This window comes from Miniopterus natalensis, chromosome 6 (assembly GCF_054644295.1).
Source record: "Miniopterus natalensis isolate mMinNat1 chromosome 6, mMinNat1.hap1, whole genome shotgun sequence".
Classification (NCBI taxonomy): domain Eukaryota; kingdom Metazoa; phylum Chordata; class Mammalia; order Chiroptera; family Miniopteridae; genus Miniopterus; species Miniopterus natalensis.
The window spans coordinates 83,406,087-83,428,611 of NC_142086.1; the positions used below are offsets into that span (position 1 = coordinate 83,406,087).

The 22,525-nt window shown below is 46.0% G+C and overlaps 1 protein-coding gene across 2 annotated transcripts in view; it reads right to left on the bottom strand.

Annotated features, from left to right (window-relative positions):
* The window catches only part of ADARB1 (adenosine deaminase RNA specific B1), an 84,861-nt gene that overhangs the window by 24,814 nt on the left and 37,522 nt on the right, over positions 1-22,525 (bottom strand). For both annotated transcript variants that reach the window (XM_087818393.1, XM_087818392.1), the window contains exon 3: positions 3,086-3,160. In XM_087818393.1, coding sequence (XP_087674519.1) covers positions 3,086-3,113 — 28 coding nt within the window. In that variant the 5' untranslated portion in view covers positions 3,114-3,160. The remainder of the gene's footprint in view (positions 1-3,085; positions 3,161-22,525) is intronic.

Genomic DNA, 22,525 nt, shown 5'->3' on the forward strand with positions numbered 1-22,525 from the left:
TATTTATAATTAATAAAGATAATTTTAGAACTCCATATGTTCGTGGCCAAAAAAAATTTTATTTTAATTTCAAAAAGGGAATAAAAATGTATTTACTCTTCTCTTTAAGTTTATCGAGCTTTTTAAAAAAGAGAAGAAATAATTCCTTGTTTTCCTGGCTGGTTCCCTTAGGCCGTCTGGCGCATGAAGCGCAGTAGCAACGATCACAGGGCATCAGGATATTGATGTCACTGTATTAAAGACCTCCCACAAGCTCTCAAAAATCCACAATAAATCTTTTAAGAAACCAAAATATTTTTTACAATGTAAACCAATTTACAGGTGCCCAGTGTGGCAGCCTGGGTCTATTTCATCAACATAATGTAAAAGCAGACTCTCATCACATTAAGCAAACTTCACCAGCTCTCCCCATGGGAGGGCTTCATGTGACAGAAAGTCTGGGTCAGTGGCTGCAAGGCCACAGTGAAAGGCCTCACATTTCCCAAGCTGTCAGCATTTAGCCTGTATATAAAGTATGGCCCTGGTTTAAACACAGCTCTCTGCCCTGCAGTAGAGACTAGAGCCAGGTACACTTTCTCTGTGGACAGCTTCTCCCAGGTCCTGACACACACACCACTTCTCCCAGTTGACAAAGCTGACGGAATAGACACTAAATTTTCATTTATAACATCCTCCAGCAAAAGCTCTGATAGGTTACTCCTTTCGGTGCTCAGAGGGAACAAAAGGTGAAAAGGGCAGAGCAAGACAGGTTAGATGAACAAGCGGCGAGGACGTCTGCTGGCATGCTGGCGTTTCTGCTAAACAGGACCAGCAGTGGAGACACTCAGAGCATCACTGATACATTCTGACGTCCGTTTAATCCAATATTCATAACCTCAAGCAGCCAGGTGCTTTCCTTTAAGGAATGAAGCAATCAGTACTGGATTGACAACTTGAGATTATAGGACAAGTACACTGTCTATAACACAGTTTGCGTGAATTCTAAGTTCTTATTTGCTTCAGAAGCACTGAGATACTCTCATTCCATCTTACTGAAGATGCTACTACGTGAAGAGAACATATTAAAAGTGGAGAAAGGCACCCCCACCATCACAACTCTTCTTAGTCACTTTCTCTTTACATATCTTGCTATTTGTTTCATAAATGTGACTACTAGCACTTTCTGTTGCTTTCCAAATGATAGAAAATAAGACTGGAACTGCTGGGTTTCAGCACTTGAACCAGCAGCTTATCTTTTCAAAAAAATTATTCAGAAGGATTCTTCATCTAGGTTGCTAGAGGATCAATCTGGGGACAGTTGTACATATCTATACTGCATGACGTTTCCACACAAACCAGATGATCACTGCTGTAGACGACAGCCCACAGTGCCGACAAAAGGGAGGCTGGGGGACACTCGCGTGCACACTCTTCAAGGGAAATGGTGCACAGGCAAAACTGGAGATGGCTAGTAAACAGACCAGTAAAAACATATGGCTGGTTCTAAAAGGACCTTGGGAGTAGGCTCTGATGGGGCAGCACCCTGAAGAAAGCCTCCGCCTGGCCACCAGAGGCCACGCACAGGTCAGCAGGGGGAAGGGCACAATGCCACGTGCTTCTCCAACAGTGACTGGTCAGTTGCTCATGCTGGTGTCCACCCCACAGGGACTGACCAGCCAAAAAGCATCTACTGTGTGGTTCATACAACCAAGACCCAGACTACCTCACATCATCTACAACCAAGCTCATGGAGCAGCCTGCATGCGAGGCAGGAAGGTCTGCTGCGTGGACTTCTGGGTTATATACGTAGACAAGCCAATTCCCAGGCCTCAGCTGGCTGGTTTGGGTGAAGTCACAGAGAAATGGACTGGACTGTGTTCTGGTCACTGATGACCACTCTTAAGAAAATGTCACTCATCATTTAGACCTGCATGTTCTTTCTCAGGAGCAACTGAATACAGACAAGTAAGAATGTACATGTACATGTGTATCAGAAAAAGGGTGCATTGTTGCAATTTCCCTACTAAAAGCTCCCAACTTCTGTGGGAACATTTAAGTCTTATTTAAATGCACTGCTGTTATCTCAGGATTTTTATTAAAAAATAATAAAAAAATTAAAAATAAAAATAAATAAATGCATTGCTCTCTGGGATTAAAGGTAAAACAGAAGATGCCCTGGCTGGCATGGCTCAGTGGCTGGAGTGTCGGCCTAGGCACCGGAGGGTCACGGGTTTGATCCCGGTCAAGGGCACGTACCTGGGTTACAGGTCTGATCCCCACTCCTGGTCTGGGACGCATGTGGGAGGCAACCAATCGATGCGTCTTCGTCACATTGATCTTGTTCTCTCTCCCTCTCTCTCCTCCCTCCCCCACTCCCTTAAACTCTCTCTTAAAAAAAAAAAAAAAATCAATGGAAAAAATATCCTCACTCCTTCGGTGAGGATTTAAAAAAAAGGTAAAACAGACGAGAAGTGTGTTCACTGAACTTTTCATAAAGAAGAAGGCTGAGAGGAGAAGCTGGCAGAGCCTGAGCTGCTCCGCCCTCCGCCCTCTGCCCCAGGGAGGACAGCGTGGGAAGATGGGCCCCAGGTGTTTCAGGCTCACCAGTCCTAAGGCTCATTAAAGTCCAGAAAGTTAAGATCAGCAGATTCCTGTGCGCCCTTGCCCTTAAAATGTGGGAGAATCCACTGCATTTGAGCAGAAAACGTATGAACTGTTATTTCAAACGGCCAGGTACTTCAATCCACCTCAAAGGTTATCTTAGAATAAATAAACGACGGTAGAAACCTGACCGTCATCATGGTCATCATGACCAACATGGCACAAAGCGTGCAGCTTCATGAGACATGCACCCAGAGGATGCGCTCCTTCTAAGCAAGCATCGCAGCCCAGGACGTAACCAGGAGCGACAGCCTCGCACCGTGGCTATAAGGGAGATGCACACAGTAGACAGAATGAACCCAAAATTAAAAACATGCCACTGCTTGTAGCCTGGGTCATAGGGAGATCATTTCCCCCAAATTGGCCTCATGATATAAACTTCCAGGAACACTAAGACTAATGGAAAACCAGCTACTTGATACTACGTGGCAGGCCTAGGTCTTACTCAGGTTTTCTTCATCTTCTAGATCCATGGCAAAATACTTTGGAGGGTTTCTTGACTGGCGGAGGCTGTTTCTGTCTGAAAGACAGCAAGAAAACCACATTTAGCATGCCCATCACATGAGTAACATGAGGTCAGTCTCCTCCGCAGAAACACCACCAACATGATACGAACTACAGGAAAAACTCCTGAAATGACGAAGGGGTGTTCTGCCATCAGGACTGGACGTTTGGATGCTCCAACCTTTTCAGCACATTTCAGCGCAGAACCCTGGGCATTTCTGCTGCAGGGAGGGATGGTTGAGGTGGGGACAGGTCCCAGCAAGGAAGATGTAGGGCAACTCTAAGGAGGGTGGCCTTGGTTCCAGGGGTGGGGGCCATGGAGGCTCTGAACCAGGGAGAAAGGTGATGGCATCAACGTCTTAGATTCCCCCCTGTAGGAGGAACTGAAGACAGACAACCACAGAACCCAAACAGGACTCCAACCTGCCCCGCGTAAAGCAAACGTGGTTCTCTCTGTATTATTTCTACGGCTTCATGAGAATCCACATTATCTCCAAATAAAGAGTTAACTAGAAGTAGGCAGAAGGCTCGGAGAGCACACGACTCATCAGCGACAGCTGTGCTGAGCAGGCGGCTTACCTGGAGGCCCAGGACCAGGAAGAGCACGCTGCCCGCAACAGTGACTGAGTCTGAGCCACGGCAGGAGCGTGGCCCTAGCGAAGCTCACCTGCTTTATAGAGTGCCTGGTTTTCCTGCTCCTACACATTAACGTTCTTACAAAGGCACGGAAATGTCTCACAGTAGAAAATAACCAGGCTGTGCACAGCGGCAAGGGTCGTGCATGTGGGGAACGGAAGCCAGAAAGCTCTCGCTGAGCAGGAGCCAACATTTTCACTTTCTACAAATGCCAACTCTTGTACCAAAGGTTATAAAACAAAGCAAAACAGCAGATGCAGGCGCTTTAGAACATTTCACAGAACCATTCTTCTTTCATTCTGAAGGCACCCCTTACAGCCTGAACTATAAACACCTAAGAATTAAAACCCCATCAAAAATCCCACATGAAACCAAATTCCAGGGAGGGCCAATTAAAGGAAAGCTTTATTTGGCAGCAATATTCAGACTATTTCTTCACTTTTCAGGATGCTCCTGAAGCAGGAAGAAGCCAGCTAAACTCAGGAGGGAGCAAAGTGTGAAAGACCATTAAACTTGGCATCAAAAGACCTGGGACTGACATTTAACTTGTTCATTGCTCATAGATAGAAAATAACTTTTCTTGTTTTAATGGAACTAAACAAGCTGCTTCTAAGGTTTATGTGGAAAAACCTACAGGTTTGAATATTCAGGAAAAACGCTGAATTAAAGAAGCAATGAGGTGGGGTTGCCGCTCCAGACCGGAGACCACAGGGCCCTGACACCCAAAACAGTGCGTGGGCTTGTGGACCAAAGGTGTCAAGCCCCAGACTGCAACAGAGCACATTCAGAACCACACTGTCTCGTCCAAGGTGGCATCCCAAGTCAGGGACATCAGGAGGCACTTGTAATGGATGGGACTGGATCTGTGGGATCCCACGGAAGACAACGAGGCTGGTCCACAGTGTCCTTGTAGTGTCACTTCGGTTCTCCACAGTTACTTGTCATTTCAAGTAACAGGATTCATTGGGAATGCTTTATATTTATGTGGGTGGTGGGTAAATGTTATCTGTTGTATTATTCTTTATACCTTTGTAGGTGCTTATGTTATAAAGCAAAGTACAAAAATTTTATACAAATATCATGTTCCTATGACTTCTGACAGACCCCCTTATCTCTATGGAGGAGAAGCGTTATTATTACTTAGATAATAACATTTTTATTATCTAAACAAAATATCACAAAAGTGTTCAAAGCTATCAATTTATTATATTTTACAATGAAATAGTTTTCTTTCTAGGAAACCATCTAAGTAATGGATGTTCAGTTCTATTACCCTTTAGAGACTGTACACATGGAACAAGATATAGCAGACTGTGCACAGCAAATAAAGTTCATGCATTACTTTTATCAAACATGCTTCTTCTAGTGAAATGCAACAGAGAATAATTAAAATAAGCATAGTTATCGACTAGAAACTTCTGGAACTAATAAGCAATTATAGCAAGATTGCAGAATACAAGGTTAATATAAAAAAGTCAATTGCTTTCCTATATATGAGCAATGAACAAGTGGAATTTGAAAGAGAAACACAATACTACTTACATTAGCACTCCCCAAATTAAATACTAGATAAAAAATATATAAGACCTATATAAGGAAAACTACAAAACACTGATGAAAGAAGAGCTAAATAAATGTAGAGATAGTCCACGTTCATGGATAGAAGACTCAGTATTGTCAAGCTGTCAATTCTTCCCAACTTGATCTAGAGTCAAGGCAACCCCAATCCAAATCCAGCTAGTTATTTTGTGGCCATTGACAAACAGCTTCTAAAGTATATGGAGACACAAAGACCCGGAATAGGCAACACAGTGCTGAAGGAGAAGGAAGAAGTTACCTCTCAAGTCCTTAAATCAGAAACATCTGTAAATAAAGCAGCTTGGCATTGGTTACTACTGATGTAAGTTACCTGCTGAGTGCAGTTCATGATAAAGAAATGTCTCCCCAGCAGCTATGACTATTCTCCTTTCCCACGGGTTATGAACCCGCGGAGGTGGGGGGTAACAGTCCTGGGTGAGCCTGTTTCAATACCTAATTATGTGGCCTTAGGCAAGGTTCTCAAGGGTTGTGCGCCATGCTTTCATCAGAAACTCTCACATCTTACAGGTCGGTGGGTCTGCTGGGCTGCGGGGGTGGGGGGAGCATGGGGAGTGGGTTAGCCTCTGCACATAGCAAGTGCTCCTGAGCATCAGCTGTCATCATGACCACAGCACGTAGCAGGGCCACACGCTTCTCGATGTTCCTAGTCATATGTGGCTATTCTTGATAAATCAAAACTACAGGCTCAGCTGGCAGTACAAAAAACTGATACTGACTGAAACACTGGAGGGTGCGACCCCAGGAAACACAGGCAGGCTAATTAATTCCAAGTTGTTTGCAGCGTAGGCCCCACAGCAGATATTAGAAACCTTGGTATTTATAATCTCAGGGGAATTAAAGGAATTCTTAAATACATTTTCAAAGTCATGTTTCAACTTGTCCTCTAGACGTTAACCTTCCAGGTGCACATGGCTGGTGGGTTCTGTACTTAATACAATGACCACAAAAAAGATGGGACAATAAACCAGAGCTCAGTCCGTGGCAATAAATATTACAGGAAGGAAGACCAAACTGAGCACATTCTCTCCAGGCAGAACATCTACTGGAACCACATGATTAGGCAGCAAACAAAATTTTATTACCTACGATAAAACCCATAATACTGTTAGAGTCACACCCAGAAAGATGTTTAGTAAATGAGAGTTCTAGACACACAAAATCTAGAAACGTCTGCATATATTTAATTAACTACACTTAGCACTGAGATAACTAAACAGAACTGAGCTACCGGGAATCTTCATGAAGCATGATCAGCATACCACACACAAACATGCGCGCGCGCACACACACACACACATGAGGCAATGGCACAGCGTGGAGCCAGGGCCTGGATATGCCATAAGTGACACAGAGTTAGATAAAACAGTGAACAGACTGATGCAGCAATAGAGACAGTGAAAACACAAGAAGCAACTTCTTTGGGTTAAAACAGCCAAACAGGACTGAGCCCTCGCCCTTCACCCCTGCCTCTCCCTCTGCTCCCTGTGACCCTGTGGAATGATGAAGGTCTCAACCTGGCAGAGAGCCTCCCTGACTGACGTCTCTGGTCAATTCTGACCCCAGTCCACTAGATAAAGGCCTATGTGTCCCCTGCATGTCTCAGGGGCCCTGAATGCCCCTGCGTCAGAAGGCAGCACCTTCCAGATGAGCCTGACCTGACCCAGGGCACCCAGTGACCTCCTTGTGCCCAGCCTATCTGAATGAGTCACATTTCCTTGGTCAACCTTTCAACAGCCTACTGTAGTCAATAATAGAAAGACAAGTACTCAACTTAAAAAATGGTAGATGAATATGAACAAAATTCCTAAATAAATAAACACAAATGGGCTTTAATAAGCTTACTTTTTAAACCTTTATGTCATTTGCTAGTAAGCAAAGAAAGGTGTTAGTAATCAAACTGATGGCAAAGTCACGGATGGCTGCGGTCCAGAGAAGGGGTCACTCTTCATGGGGAACAAACCCATGGCCTGCCTGGCGTTCTCCGGGCTGCACCCAGAGTAGAAAATATTCCAGCAATCAGAAGGGGCTGGGTTGGGAAGCTGGGGCTGCAAGAGGTGGTCCAGCAAAGCTCCCCTTGGGCATCAGGCCTCAGCAACTAGCAATGGGGGGGGGGGGCGTCACAGTCACTCCCCTCCTCCTGTGGCTTCTCTCCATGGGGACCCCAGGAGGGGACCCAAGGCAGGAGTCAGGCTTCACTGTGTTCCTGATCATAATACCAAACACAAACCTTGAACAGTCACTGAACTTCCAACTCGAAACCCACTTCTAAGAGCTGAAAGAAAATTACCAAGGCTTTGCTCAGATTCAAAGGTTTCGCTACAAGGATCATCACCTCTGCTTGTTCACACAATTTATTTGCATCTGTATGTCCTAATTCTTATAATAAACACTGCTTCCACAATGAGAAAAAGTGGCTTTCTGTTCTAAGCCATCCTCTTGTACGCACAGATGAGTGCTCTGCAGAGAACTCTGAACTTGGTCTGGAAAGGTGTAAACCTGCCCCTGGAGCTGACACCCGTCCAGCAGTTGTCTCTGCTACCTGCAGTCACCGCTGTGCCAGTTTGCCTTGACGTCACACCAAACACTGGAAACCTTCTAGACTAGATCAGGCTGTCAGATCTTACAGAGAGCACAATTGCCAAAACAGAGGCAGAACTAATATCTGCTGAGTAAAGGACAAACCAGTGATGTGGGACCCCAGGGAAAGCGCGACAGCTCAGGGCACCTGGGGGGCACAGTGGGGGAAGGACGGGACCTGGATCTAGTCCTGCCTGTGAGGCTGCTGTGTGACAACTTTAGGCAGGTCCCCCAAGCCCCATGAGCCTCCATAAAGTGACATTGGTACAAAGGGACCAAAGGACTCTCAACTCTCTGACACAATTTTGCAAATTGGAGGCATTTATTTCATTCAATTATCACCATTACACACCCTTCTAAACATGCATCTTTTACAACTAACAAATATACAGAAGTGAGTCTGGCCTAAAATAGAATAATTTGTAAGGCCCACCATCCAACTTTCAGATGGTCCCCTGTTCTCTATGATCTGTGCCACACCCACCTCAGGCGGGGCTCTGGTGGACAGGGGCAAGATGCTGCCAAGAGAAGACTCGGGGTGGAACCAAGACACAGCCCCAGCCTGGTGGGCCATCACCAGCAAGAGCCTGCTGTGTCACAGCACTGGGCTTGCTGCTTACTCAGTCATTGCCCCTCTGGTCCCGTCCCCTCCCCAATCCCTGTGTGCGTGTGTGTGTGCGTGTGTGCCCTCATGCACACAAACCCATGAGCGTGCACAAGCTCTCTCGTATTGCTGCACCTCCCACCCCCACACAGCAGGCCTGGGCAGTATGAGCCTTTAGAACCAGACAGAGACTGTTGGAGCCGGACAGAAGAACAATGAAGTAACACACCAGCTCAGAGGAGACTGAGGAGAAGAAAAAACTCCACAAAACATTTTTATAACCACAGTCTGTCCTTCAAAATGGACACACAGGAACAATGCATTAGATGTACTGTCCAAGCTTATTCTATGTAACATGGCCTAATTAAAGTCCCATTCATTTGAAAATTATACTTTATTTCCTGGAATCAAGGAAAAAATGTGAAATGTATTTTCAAAATGAACACTAATAGTTACACTAAGAGCAGGTACTGATCCAATTTTGTAGTATTTCAAGTATAATTTCACACATCTAATTCTACCCATTTGCTTATAATTTCAACTGCCCACCTAGAGGAGCTCTGCCTACCCCTGGGTCACACCCTCCAGCTCAAGGTGCTCCTCCCAAATGCAATGAAACCCACCCCAAACCTGGGCCTTTATCCAAAACCTACTGTTCACTGAGGGGAGGGGGCAATTTTCCTGACTCATAACCCTCTCCTGACAGACATGGTGTCTTCCATTCCTGCCAGAGACTGGGAAAGATCCTTTCCTCACTGATGCACACAGTATGGAAGCAACACATCACACAAGTCCACCTGCTCATCCACTGAATGGTACTTCAGGGGGTCCACTCCAAAGCAAACCCGAAGTCTAAAAGCTGAGGCTGTCCCTTTGCCATGGCCATCCTGTCACCCACACTTGTCCTGTGCATGCCCAAATCCCTGGCCATCCTGTCACCCACACCTGTCTTGAACATGCCCAAATCCCTGGTGCTGGCTCACAGAAAGTGCTAATGGGTACTGATTGGATGAATGGATGGATAAAGGGGTGCTGAATGGGTAGATGAGTGAATGAGTGGATGGAAGTGGATGGGTGGATAGATGGATGGGTTGATGGACCAACGGCTGGGTACATGGGTGACTGGAGGGATGGGTGATGAGTGGATGGGTAGATGGGCAGATGGATAAATAGATGGATGGATGGATGGTTGGGTGGAGACATGAATAACATCCCACCCTACACCTCTAGCATGTAACCATGCTCTGCACCTCACAAAGATGCATTCTCTCAGCACGGTGAAACCAGGGCTCAAACCAGGAGAGAAGGCTGGCATGACAGCCACCTACTCCCTCAGGTGGTCAGCCACAGCCAGCTGCATCTCCCACTCTGTGAAGAACAGACAGCACGGAATCTTCAGTGCCTGTCCTCTAGCAGTATCAGAGGTAGCACACCTCTATGGGCCTGGGCCTCCATTTCTACAAAAGGTCCCTCCACCACCTTCACTTCCCATCCTGGAAACTGGGGGATCCCCCCTCAGGCTGCAGCACAGTTCAGAGTCACTGCCCACATGCTGGTGGTCTTCACATGTATGCAGAATGACCAGGCACAGATAGGGCGTTATCACTTGGGGCACAATGAGTAGGCCCTTAATGTGAAAATACAGGACCTTATTAATAAAACGTGTGGGGAGATGCCTTCACGGTTCATCCACCCCACACCCCTCCCACCTTTCCTTTACTCCACCACAGTGTCCTGAGGAAAGGTGAGCAGCAACCACCTGGACAGGCTGGGACCAGGGAAGGGGTGTGTCGGTCTCACTGTCCCCGGCAGTGTGGCCTGGGCTCCGGGCCCGCTTCAGGCCTTGGCTGGCAGTACCTGCCAGGGCAGCACATTGGCTACAGAGGGCATGACCAATACTTAGGTTGCACATTTTTCTTTCTACTGTAACTTTCTGATGACTCAGCTAATCCATCTGTGTCTCACACAGTCAACAGCCAACTGCCTGCCCCGTGGAAGGGAGTGGTGCATGGATAACTCAGGAGTGATGAAAATCATTGAAAATGTATTGCTACTGAAGCCAACAGTAACCTGCCGAGACACTGCCCTCAGCAAATAATAAAACTTGAAAAGGCTCACATTATACCAGTCTTAGAAAAGCTCAATACGCATGATTTGGAGCACCTTAAAATTATACAATTAGAAGGCTATGTTTCATATCTTGTAAACCTTTGCGAAGTTGGTATAAACAGGACAGCCAGTCTTAATAAAACTCGTAATTTTCAAAGGCATTTTTACTAAGTGCATATTATAGATAAGAGCAGGTACTAACATTTAACATTAGACTGTTTAATGACAGTCACACTGAACTTACACATACAGGAATGTCCAGTGAACTCACCATTTAGTACATGGGCTTAAATGTTAACATCTTGCAACACTATCAATTTTTTAAGATCTTGTTTCCAAAATGCAACCTATTTGAGAAAGGTTTACCTACTGAAGAATAAGATTCTAGAACAGCGATTTTCAACCCTCTTCCATGTCATGGCACACATAAACTACTAAAATTCTGCAGTACACCAAAAAGTATATTTTTTTGCCGATCTGACAATAAGTAGATCTAATTTTGATTCATTCACACTGGATGGCCATTGTTGTGTTGGCTGTTGTTATTTTTTTATTTGACAATCTAAGGGGAAAGAGGTCAGTGACCCTGATGAAATTGCATGTTTTAAACATCCTTGCAGCATATTTTAAAAATTCTTGCTGTTCTAGAATGTGTGAAGACATTTTTAAAAAATTGGTTTTCGAGAGAGGAAGGGAGGGAGAGAGAGAGAGAAAGAGAAAAATCGAAATGAGAAAGAAACACTGATAGTTCGCTTCCCATATGTGTCCTGATTGGGGATCGAACCCACAACCTTCAGGTGAAAGGATGATGCTTCAGCAACTGAGCCACCGGCCAGGGCAGGAAGACATTCTGTGACTGTATATAGTGGGACCGACAAACCAGTGGCATTACAGCAAGTTCCAAAAGAAGGATGACAGAATTTTTCTTGTACTTCTCAATATTTACTCCAAATTAAATGTGCAGTGATGAGAGGCCATGTAAAAAATGGTGGCCATTCTAAATTTAGGGTATTTGATCAAAATTTCTTGCAGTTTTGCTTTGCCTTTGTCTTACTCTTCTGTTGCCTGTCTTAATGACATCTTGCTTTTTAATGCTTAACCGAGGAAACAAAACATATCAACTCTGTAACCTGAGATGAGTCGAGAGAATCCAAGAGATGGCTGGGAAAGTCACCCAGAAGACACCCAGGCGCCCTCCGGACAGTGCCTTTTGTCCTGGGCACACAGTGGGCACGGTGTCCATCAAGGTCTAGGGGTCCTGACGCTCTCCCTACTCCCACACGCAGGTGCCACTAGGCACAATCCTCTTTGTTATATTTAGCAAGATGCTATTTTTCCCAAGATTGCTGACTCTGAAACTGATTTCTTTATAGGAAGCTGTACTAAAAATTGTGGCTCATTTTATTTCCTGAGGGATGACTATCTCCTTCCACAGAATATCCCAAGGATGCTGTCGTGGCAAAAGACTGTCTTGTCCTATCAGTTGGTGGCTAAGGGGACGCCCAGAAAAAGAGGCTCACTCACTGCACAACGGCTGTTCCCCTCACTTAAGTATCTCTGCACCTAAGACATTTTCTACTCAATGCATTTTATACAAAGACAGCAAACTCTCAACACCTTTTAAAGCAACAATTCACCCCCAAAGCCAGTAGTTTCTAATTTTTATAGTCATGGACAATGTTTTGAGTCTGGTGTTAAGAAAAATATATAGATTTTAATGGCTTAAAACATCAAGTTGAATTAAAGACTGAAGTCACCTGGAGTGTTGGATGTAAGGAATCTGCTGCCCCTGTTTTTAAAAGGAAAATATTTTAACAATGGTTGCCACAGTTGTATTTCTTCAGTAGGAAAAGTACATTTAATGTGAGAAAAGTCATTAATGAATGGTGGCAGCCAACGGTAAACAATTATAAAACAAAGCTATGAACTTCTATGTTTCACAAATATCTTTCTAAAATATCCATTAGAGTTTGAAGCTAAAATGACTTCTATACAAGTTTATAGACATGTTTTCAAATCTACTTTTTTAAGCCAGCCCCTGTCTAAAATTCTACAAAATGCCCACAGGAGGCACTTTAAAAGGGAAAATATAAGGTAACTGGCAGCAACATTAATTCCAGAGCTGCAACCCCAGCATATGTTCCTACATCACATTTAGAGGCCAATACTTTACATTTAGAATGGAAGTGAACACATCACCTTTCCTCTCGGAGCGTTTCTTGCGTCTCCTTTTATACCGACGTCCCATGATGCTGAAGAACGTCCCCATGGTCAAAGTCCCAGTGACGAGCGAGGCCATCCAGCCGAGCCAACACCAGCCGCCAGCCCAGCCTCATTCTGTGCCCCGCGTCGCTGTGAACTGCTCCAGCAGCGCGGCTGCGACAATGCCAGCCCCCTGCCGGCACATGGGGCCGCTCCTGCTCAGCCCAGGCTCATTCATCAAACCACGGAATCAGGGCAAGCACACCAACACCACAGCGACTCCCAGCACACCACCCAGAGTGACATGTGACAGTTAACCCTTCAGGGCTGTCACAGGCACAACACTGTGCGTAGGGAGGAAAGACATGCTGGGGACGCTTTCCAGGGAAACAGGAATCTCCAAAGTCCTAGGTAAAACGCCTCTGTCATCTTCGAAAGACACAGAGTGCCTGAAATAATGACGTAAAAGTGTCACTGAGAGGGCACAGTTCACAGAGGCCAGCCAGGGTCCAGAGGTGCTGCTGAGAGTGAGGGCACAGATGAGGTCCAGCATGGACCCGGGACCACCTGCCCACCATGCCCCTGGATCGCCTCCTCCCACCTTTGTTCCCAGATGCCACTCCGCTCCGCTGATGGCTCCTTCACTACTGTACAGAGCATAGCCCCCCACTGTGTGCTAAACTGCCGAGGGAGGAGCAGACTCTGACCCCTTTACATTGGCTTCCAAGCCTGGGGGATGACAGCACAGCTAGTGGGACCCGCACAGTGCCAGGGCCAGCCCGAGCAGGGCCCACAGGCTATGTGTACACATGCGGGCATGCACACACTTGCACATGCATGCACAAGCACACACATGCTCACTCACACACATGTACATTCATGCACACACAACATACATCAGCTCTCACACATGCACACATCTCATAGCACATGGTGCCTGTAACTCAGACTCCAGCACTTAGACAGCACAGCCCACAGCCCTCACATCCTCTGGTCCAGAGAGACTCGTTCCAGGCCCCAGGGGAACACTCTCCCACACCTGGGCCCTGGGTCCTTAAAGAAAAGGCAGCGATGTCCAAAAACCCAGAGACTGTGGGTTGTCTTGGGAGGAATCGGATTATGGGCAGATGGGAGTGGAAGAAGTACTCAGGTACTTCTCTCAACTAACAGCACTTGTGTCCTGTAGAACGAAACTCCTCTCCCAACAGTGACCATCTACTTCCCAACTTATTTCCCCAAAGGTGCACAGGAACTAACATTCCCCATGGCACATGGCATCATGCTAACGATTCTTATTTACTCTTCAACTGTGCATGTGTGTGTCCAGACACATGGAACAAGATGGAGCCACTCACATTCTATGCAACCAGATGGCAGCTGGACACCAGAATTACCACATTTGGATTTTTTAGATAAAATCATTAATATGATTTAACTAAATTTTCAGTGTTAAATTAAAAATTCTGCTCTCTTTAAATAATTTTGATTTCAATATTTGATACTATATATTTTAATACATAATTTTGAAGAAGTATTCTCTAAGAACATGAAAAATTAATATAATGTTTTGCTTTATTTACTTAAATTCACATTTTTAACAGAAATGTATTCAAATTTTGTATACTTTAAATTCAATTACATATTTTATCTTTAATCCTTTGGATCAGGGGCCAGATAAGTCTTTTAGACTTGGTGGCCATATGTCTCTATTGCTTACAAATTCAACAAGCCCGGCATGGCCTTAGGGCGGAGAGGGGAGAGAAGTTTCTGGCAAAGGCTACCTCCGTGTCTGGATGGATTCCTTCAGGGAATGAAAAATGCCTTTCTTACAGCATCTAAGCTTGTGACCTGGGCCCAGAGGTGACAGTGACACTCCACAGTGCAGGAACAGACCTGTGCTGCAAGCCCTGCAGACCACCCTATGAAGCCCCCAGGTGGTCAGCACTGGTGGGACAGGGCCCCCAGCCCTCGCTCAGGGAGGAGGAGGAAGGCGTGGGGCAGAGAGGAGCCCTGAACCAGGCTCCTCAAAGACACAGGGAGGGGCCTGAGGGCAGGACAAAGAAATGGAAGCCTAAGGAAGTGGGGAAGGAGCAGGCATACAACCCTGGGGCAGCAGGTCCGGGCTATTCTCATCACACCCTGACTGTCCCCACAGTGTGTGGGGACCAATGCCACAGGTGGGTGGAGCTCCCTCAGCTCTGCGGCCACGGGTGGGCTGGAGACTTCCCTCCTACTGCTGCTGTGCTTTCACTGTGCCCCCAAAGCACGGGCCTGAGGTATCCAAGATGCCCCATTTTGGTAAAAGCAGAACTTGAACACCAATAACCCCTCCTCTTTGCAGTCTGACATAGCACGCTTTACACCTTCTGCTCCAGGTCACCTTGGGCAAAATCCTTCCCCACAGCATCACTGGGCTGGCCTTCCTGTTGCTGCCCCTCAGGATCAAGTTGGGATGCACAGAATATCCCCAACAGAGGAACCCAAAGGCAACCACAGGAATTAGAATCAAGAAACCACAAAGGAGACTCAAAAAGAAAAACATAAACGTTCTTCAATTATTTCAAATAAGAAACAAGAAAACCTCTTTTAGAATACAGTCACTGTATTTAAAAACCCATGGGGATTTCCACGGGTTTCTTTATTACTTGTACCCTTGCCACGCATCAAAGCAAGTTGTGTACTTAACCATGAACATTGCCACGCACTGTGCCTAACCAGGCTGGAGACAGAGGCTGAGCCGGAAGCTAAATTCTGCAGCAGTGAGCTGGCCGCTGAGAAGAGCCCTCGAAGTCAGGTCTGCAGCCTCTGAGGAGACACAGGCTGGAGCACGCAGTGCTGAGACTGGCCCCGGGGGTCTCCTAATGGGGACTGAACCAAGGAAGAAACAATTTGAGAAATGAAGCCAGAACTTCTAGAGCTCTCTTATCCAGGAGAAAGAGTTTAATACCACCAGAGTCCTGTGCAGTCCAGAGCAAAACAAACACTGATTTTTAAAAAGGGTATATGGTGAAAAGCTGTCTGGATTCTAGATTCTTTATGATGGAATTCTCTGGAAAAAAAATATGCTTAAAGAAGTCAGAGAAAAATAAGGAACATCTTCCCAGCTGCTGAAGACTCGTGTTTTTGAAAAAAATAAACCTCATGGTCTCTTTGCATTAGGGTTTTGTTTCTCCAGGAAGCTGAGCTCAGTTTCTAGTTTAGCCCCCATTTGGGACAAGGTAGCAAAGAGGCCTGGCCACTGCCAGGGACTGGCTATGCTCTCTGCTCCTGTCTCCCCAGGCACAACCCAGGGCGAGGCCACCACCAGCCAAGACCAAGTTGCCATGGCGACTTCACAGGTTTCCTATCTGCTTCCTTGAGATGAGAAAATTATAATTTCTCCATCTCCATCATAACCCTGACCTAAAAGAGACAAAACATTTGACATAAGTCATATCACAATTTATAACCGGAATATTCATAAAAAGAAAAATTTGCAAAGTGTAGGTAAACCTGGTAAGTCAAGGAGTAGGGACAATGGACTGACTCAAAGGCTCCCGGCTGCACCGTGGGGGAGGAAGCTCATGACGTGACCACTGAAAACCTGATAGACTCGTACTTCTCAGGAACCCATCAACTAAGATACTGTTTGAAGTGAAAGTACACTAAAACCACAATCTAAGAGAGATGCTGTCAGCAAAAATTAACTTGGGGATTATAGCTAATGTTATAAAAGACACAATGGCAAGTCTGATAGGAGACCTTCTGCTGGGTTGTCCTACTATCTAGGTGTCTGTCTCAGGTGACATGTGCCATGTTGTCAGTGGAGGCAGTTGTTCCAGATGTGCCTTCTTAGGCTCTATATTTGTCTATTTGGCATCTAGTCATCACAGGCAGATTATATTCACTCTATTTTCTTTTTCTTGATGCTCAGCCATTTGGGGGCCTTGCACACCCAGGGCGACCATCCCTCCCAGGGCTTGCCATTCTTAGGGACAGCAGAGGGCTCAGCCAGGAGTGTGTCCTTCCCCTAATCTAACTCTCACACACCAAGCCAATGTTTCCCCTGCCCTAAATCAACCTGGGCCAGGGACCAGGCACCCAGGAACCACCTTTATAGCCCAAAACCCACCAGAATTATTCAAACTGGCCAATCCTAAAGTTGTACCCTGCCCTGCCTGGCTTTCCCCGTGGAAGCCCCAATAAAGTTTCTGGCCCGGGCATTCCCCTCACTCCTTTCTGCCTCCTGACCACACCTGGTGCTCCCTGTGTGGCATGGCGTGCCCCCTCCTCCAGGGAAATGGAAGTAGCAAAGTGTTCTTCCAATGGGACTGGCCTCTCCCCGGTGTCACTCAGCACCTCTATTAGAGCTCCAGCTCCGAGGGTACAAATGAGACCGCAGTACAATTCTTAGGACTTGCTGGGTCTGACAATGCCAAGTCCACTTAGGTTCCTGTTAACTGAAGGGCGTGTAACCATCTACACACATAGACAAGCTAGTTCCCTGATAAGCACACTGTGCAGTCTTACTTGATATCTGCTCTACCTTCATCTAGTAAGTCAGATAAAAATTCCAGTTACATACACTTTGCTTTCATCTCATACAGTGATCACTTCCTTTTTCCCTCATCAAATGACACAACCCAATGCACAGTAAATCTTCCAAACATAATAAATGCCTCATTTTTTGCTTTCCTGAAAGAGCGATTTGGATCCCACAGCAGGACGAGGTACGCGGTGCCCTGGCTGGAGCGCGCTTGTGCCGTCGCCTAGAGACAGCGGCTGGAGCATCCGCTGACCGCAGACACTGACTGCACACACAGAAAGTTACCAGAGTCAAAGTGATGCCCTGACTCTGCATCCATCATTTTCTTCCTCTCCTCCTTTCCAAGTCTTGCTTCTACCGCTAGGACTATTTCAGAGAGACGTAAAAATAGATGCCTGAATTCACAAGAGTTAAGAAACTACAGCCGAACGGCAATGATTTAATGCACCAGATATGGCTTCTATAACCATTAAATTGACAGTTTATAATTGAAAAAAATGCTTTAAAGCTTTTCCCCACATTTTAAAAAGTATATCAATTTCCGACTTCGGCTGTCACGTCTCTGCAAGTTAATAACTACAGAATTCTAGGAGAATGTCATAAATAGCCACATGCTAAATCATTTAGCATCTGACATTCCTGGTATCTAATTCATTTTATTTTTATCTATGTCCTCAGACTAAAGACTCCAAAATTTAATGTTCTTAGGATATTAATTTAGGATGAAATTCTTAAAAACTATTTTTTTACTCTTATAAGAAGAAAAAAGGAGTTTATTTCATTAGAATTCTAAACTCTCTAAATGAGCCATTCAATTATTTATATATAATCGACATACGGAAACTGTAACATTACTTAATTTAATATTAAAGTACCCCAGAAATATCTATTAATGAGAAACATAGCGAACATTCATTCATCCCACTAAGAGTGAGGTGCTGGACTGGCCCTAGTGCTTGGGGTGTGCCGTGAGCGAAAGGGCAGTAACGTCTGCTTTCAGGAGACTACGTCCTAATGAGATGAAGAGGACAATCAGTAGTGTGTCCAAGCAAGTACATGACCTGGGCTGCAGGTCAGAGAAGAAGAATGACTGGGGGCAGGAAGCAGAGGGGTGGGCTTTGCATTTTGAGGAAAGCCATAATGAAGCCAAGACAAAGGCGGCGAGGGAGCTGCTGAGACGCCCGAAAAGAGCGTTTTTAGAACAGAAGGGCCAAGACCTCAGCAGTGCCCAGCAGCCCCAGGAACAGCCAGGAGGCTGGAATGGCAAAGGCGAAGGATGGGAGGTCCTGGGGGCTCAGCTTGTGGGGCCTCCTGGGCCAGTGCCAGGACATGGTGGTCACTCTGCCCAGGAGTTTTAAGCTGCTTCTGGCCTGAGGTCCCTGGGGAAGAGCGGCTAGGGGACAGGGCTGACACAGAGAGACTGATTAGGAGCCCAGTGCAAACATAGCTGGTGGCTCAGAGCACAGAAGGCGGTGGACAAGGAGAGGAATAACCAGACTTTGGATAGGTTCTAATGATATCCTGATGGCTTAGGTGTGGGGTGGGAGAGAACACATGGCCTTGGCTTAGGGGCTGAGAACTGGAAGGACGGAGCTGCTGAGACAGAGACTGCCAGTGGGCTGGGGAGTCAGGAGCTGGGTTTGCCGTGCAAGGTTGGAGCTGCCTGTGGATCCCTAAGAGAAGAAGCTGGATGGACCCAGGTCTGAGTCTGGGACAGCACAAGGAAGCTCTGGGCTAGGGAGTCAGGTGTGGGACTCACCTACACAGAGGTGAGAGAGGTGAGATTCATGAGTCATGGGCAGAGACAGAGCTGGGAGAGACCAAGACTGCCGGGAAGTGCACCGGGAAGTGCACTGTTGCTGGGAGGTCAGGAGGGGAAGGACGGGCAAGGAGCTTGTGAGGGAGTAGCCACGGGGCACAGTGTGTAGAGTGAGTTTATTAAGCGACCAGCGAATCACGACACATGTATTAGCTTAGACTTCACCAAGTTGCAGTAAAGGAGACTCTGAGATGACTGCACAATGGGCAGGCTGGCATGGCCACCATCTGTCTCACAACACTTGAGTTTTGTGAGGGGAGCTGTGCCATGTGGCTGTGAGAATAGAACTGTGGTAACCAGCAGGGACCCCAGAGCAGGTCCTCCTGGTGGAATATCTGCTCTGCTTCCTACTGGACAGGGGGCCCTGAGAAAGCTCTTACCCTCATGACCCCTAGATTCCTCATGATGACAGTCACGGCACACCCTAGGCTTGCTGGGAGAATCCAGTGAGGGCACAGCAGCCGCTGGGCTTTACTTGCTGTCACACAGTCAGCACCACCACTTCTGAAGGTGAGCCCAGCAGCTAGAGAGGTTACGTGGGTATTTTTTTAAGGATTAATTTTGAATTATCCTTTAAAAACAATGCTTACTACAACAGATTATTAAAAACAAAATAGAACACAAATCTTTTGAAATATAAAGTAAAAGGATGGCAGCTGGTCCTTCAAAGACAACAATGTGATTTTGCTCGTTCTAAAGCAGAAAGCCTCTGGCCAAGTTCATCCAGTGTAAGCAATTCCAGGTTCTGTTCTTTTTTAAAGGGAAATGTGTAGATTAAGGAAACAGCATAAACAGACGTCTGTACAGGGAAGTACAAATAGGGCAAGATGTTCGGATCCAAATGAAAACTAAAACAAGTGAAGAAAAGAATGAAACAGGAATTAGGGACGTTGACAGCTGGCCCTACATGGTGCACAGTGAGGCACATCATGGGTCTAAAGGCCAGAACACACCAGCAGGGAAACAGGACAGAAGAAACTCCCCAGAAATGACGGTCCCAATGTGCCACCAGCCAGACACTGGAAAAGGTGACAAAAAGCATGGAAATGCACAGTGTTCTCAGCAGTATCACTGAAATTTGTGAACAAATCCTGAGGGTGTCTAAACCAAAGCAAGGCTGCAGAGGTAAAGTTGGGCAGGAGGGCAGCAATGGAATATTACCAAGTTCTAAGAAAAGGACAGTGTGACTCCCAAGCTGGTTCCCATCAAGCTGTTCTTCACCTCTACAGGGGCCGGGTCCTATGATATCCTAAGGAGGCTTTCACCACCAAATGCAGTCCTGGAGCATCGCGTACCATCTCTTCAGACCCAAGTGTACAGCATAGCCTTGAGATTTACCCCATTCCTAGATCTCTAGCCCCAAACTGCCCAGAGCCCTGGGGGGCTGTGGGAATGGGAGACAATCACCCTGGTGAGCTGGGTACTGTCCTGAGCCAGTACTACGAAGGAGGTTTTGTGGAAGGCCCCTCACTCACCCTGGCCAGAGAGGGTCCTATCCTACTGGCTGTGGTCTCCCTTCACTCTAAAATGCCAGCATCCTGGGATCTTGTGGGCAGAATCTGAGTAAAGATTTTTAGCCCGTGGGTTACATTGTGGTCTTGACAGATGCCAGCCAGACCCTACCGTCTAGGACCCTGTCCCCACACTGCAGATCAATCAGGGGGAGAAAAGCAGGTGAGGGAGGGGAGGGCAGGAGACAAAAGTGGGGATGTGGTTCAACAAGGTTAGTAAAGAATTACAGATGCAGGGTAGGGTTTATGGAAGACAGATTTTAAAATGTCAATATTTATATTATTCCTGTGCTTTATTTACACTGGTAATGAAGACCAAACACACAAATTTTGGTTAATTTACAAACTGTACACTTAAATTTGACAATCTTACTGTACACTTACTAAAATGGGCAATCTGTCACCACACATTTATAACTTGATAGGCTAATTTTTTTGGCCTTTTATCTTATTTCTTATTTGAAATAGTGAACTGAAATAGAACCATAAAATTATGCTACACATAAACTATATAAACAAAGTAATATTTTTTTCCTGTTTACTGAAATTTTTGGGGGTGACACTAGTTAACAAAATGGAGCTTTCAGGTGCACAATTCTACAGCACATCATCTGTATAGTGCATTGTGTGTTCACCACCCCAAGTCAAAGTAATAATTTTTAAAGATGGGAACAGATATATAAAACTGTACCTTCCAATTCCACAATGCAGTCAGCCCCCTCCACAGACTCAATTTATAATAAATAAGTTTAGAAATTATTTGATAAAATTTAATTTACAAATGAGATCACTCACTGAACTAACCCAGCTGTAAGTATTCCATACAGTGCCTCATGGGCCCTTTAAAATGGTTAAGAGCCAGTGAACAAAAAGTTTTCTGAAGGAAAGTGGTATCTGGATGCACAGAGGGGAGGCATGGGAAAGGTACTAAAACCTAAAAATGAATTTTTTCTTAGTAGCGGCCTCATCGTCTTAGCATGATCCTACAGCGCCATCTACTGTCTGAAGTTGTCCACTCAAGTGACCCAAAGATGCCCTCAGTGCCTGGCTGGGCCTGCTGTGGGCACTGGCTTGTCCTTCATCCAGGGGTCTTGGTGTCCTGTTGCATACACACAATGCCACAGAACAGTAACGTCTGGCAGGCCACTCTGGACAGGGATCAGGACATCTGTGAGGGCAAGAGGGCACCTCTGGGATGAAAGAGACGTGTGCTCGCTACACACATCTGTCAAAACACATCAGCCCGTATATTTAAAAAGGGTGAGTTTTACCATTTAAAAACGGTGAGGTGTATGTAAATTACACCTTAAATCCAGCTTTAAAAAAATTCCCCGAAAAATATTGTATAAGAAAGTCATAGCATCAATTTGAAATGAAATAGATAACACAGAGATTTCCAGAAAAATGAATGAATGTATTCCAGAAAGCAGAGTGAAAAAGCTGGAAGACTGGGGAGAAAGTAAAGGAAGCATGTGGTTCCTCTCTCAATGAGAAAACAAAGGCTTCGCACTAATATTCACTGACACAGGTTAACTCAATTAATGCTTATTGTCACCAAGGTCACCCCCACCGTACAGACAAAGAGACCAGGCAGCTGGCCAGGACCCGGTGCTCATGGGGAGGGTCAGGTCTGCAGCCATTCTCACCCTCTGCTCTATCACCCAAGCAGTGTGAGAATGCAGGAAAAGAGAAAACCGAACCAAAGGCACGACCCAATGATGGGAAATCAAACATGGGTGACTTTTGGCAATCAGAGGGTGCAAAAGAGAAGTCACGCTAATGTTTTCCTTTGCCTGCGA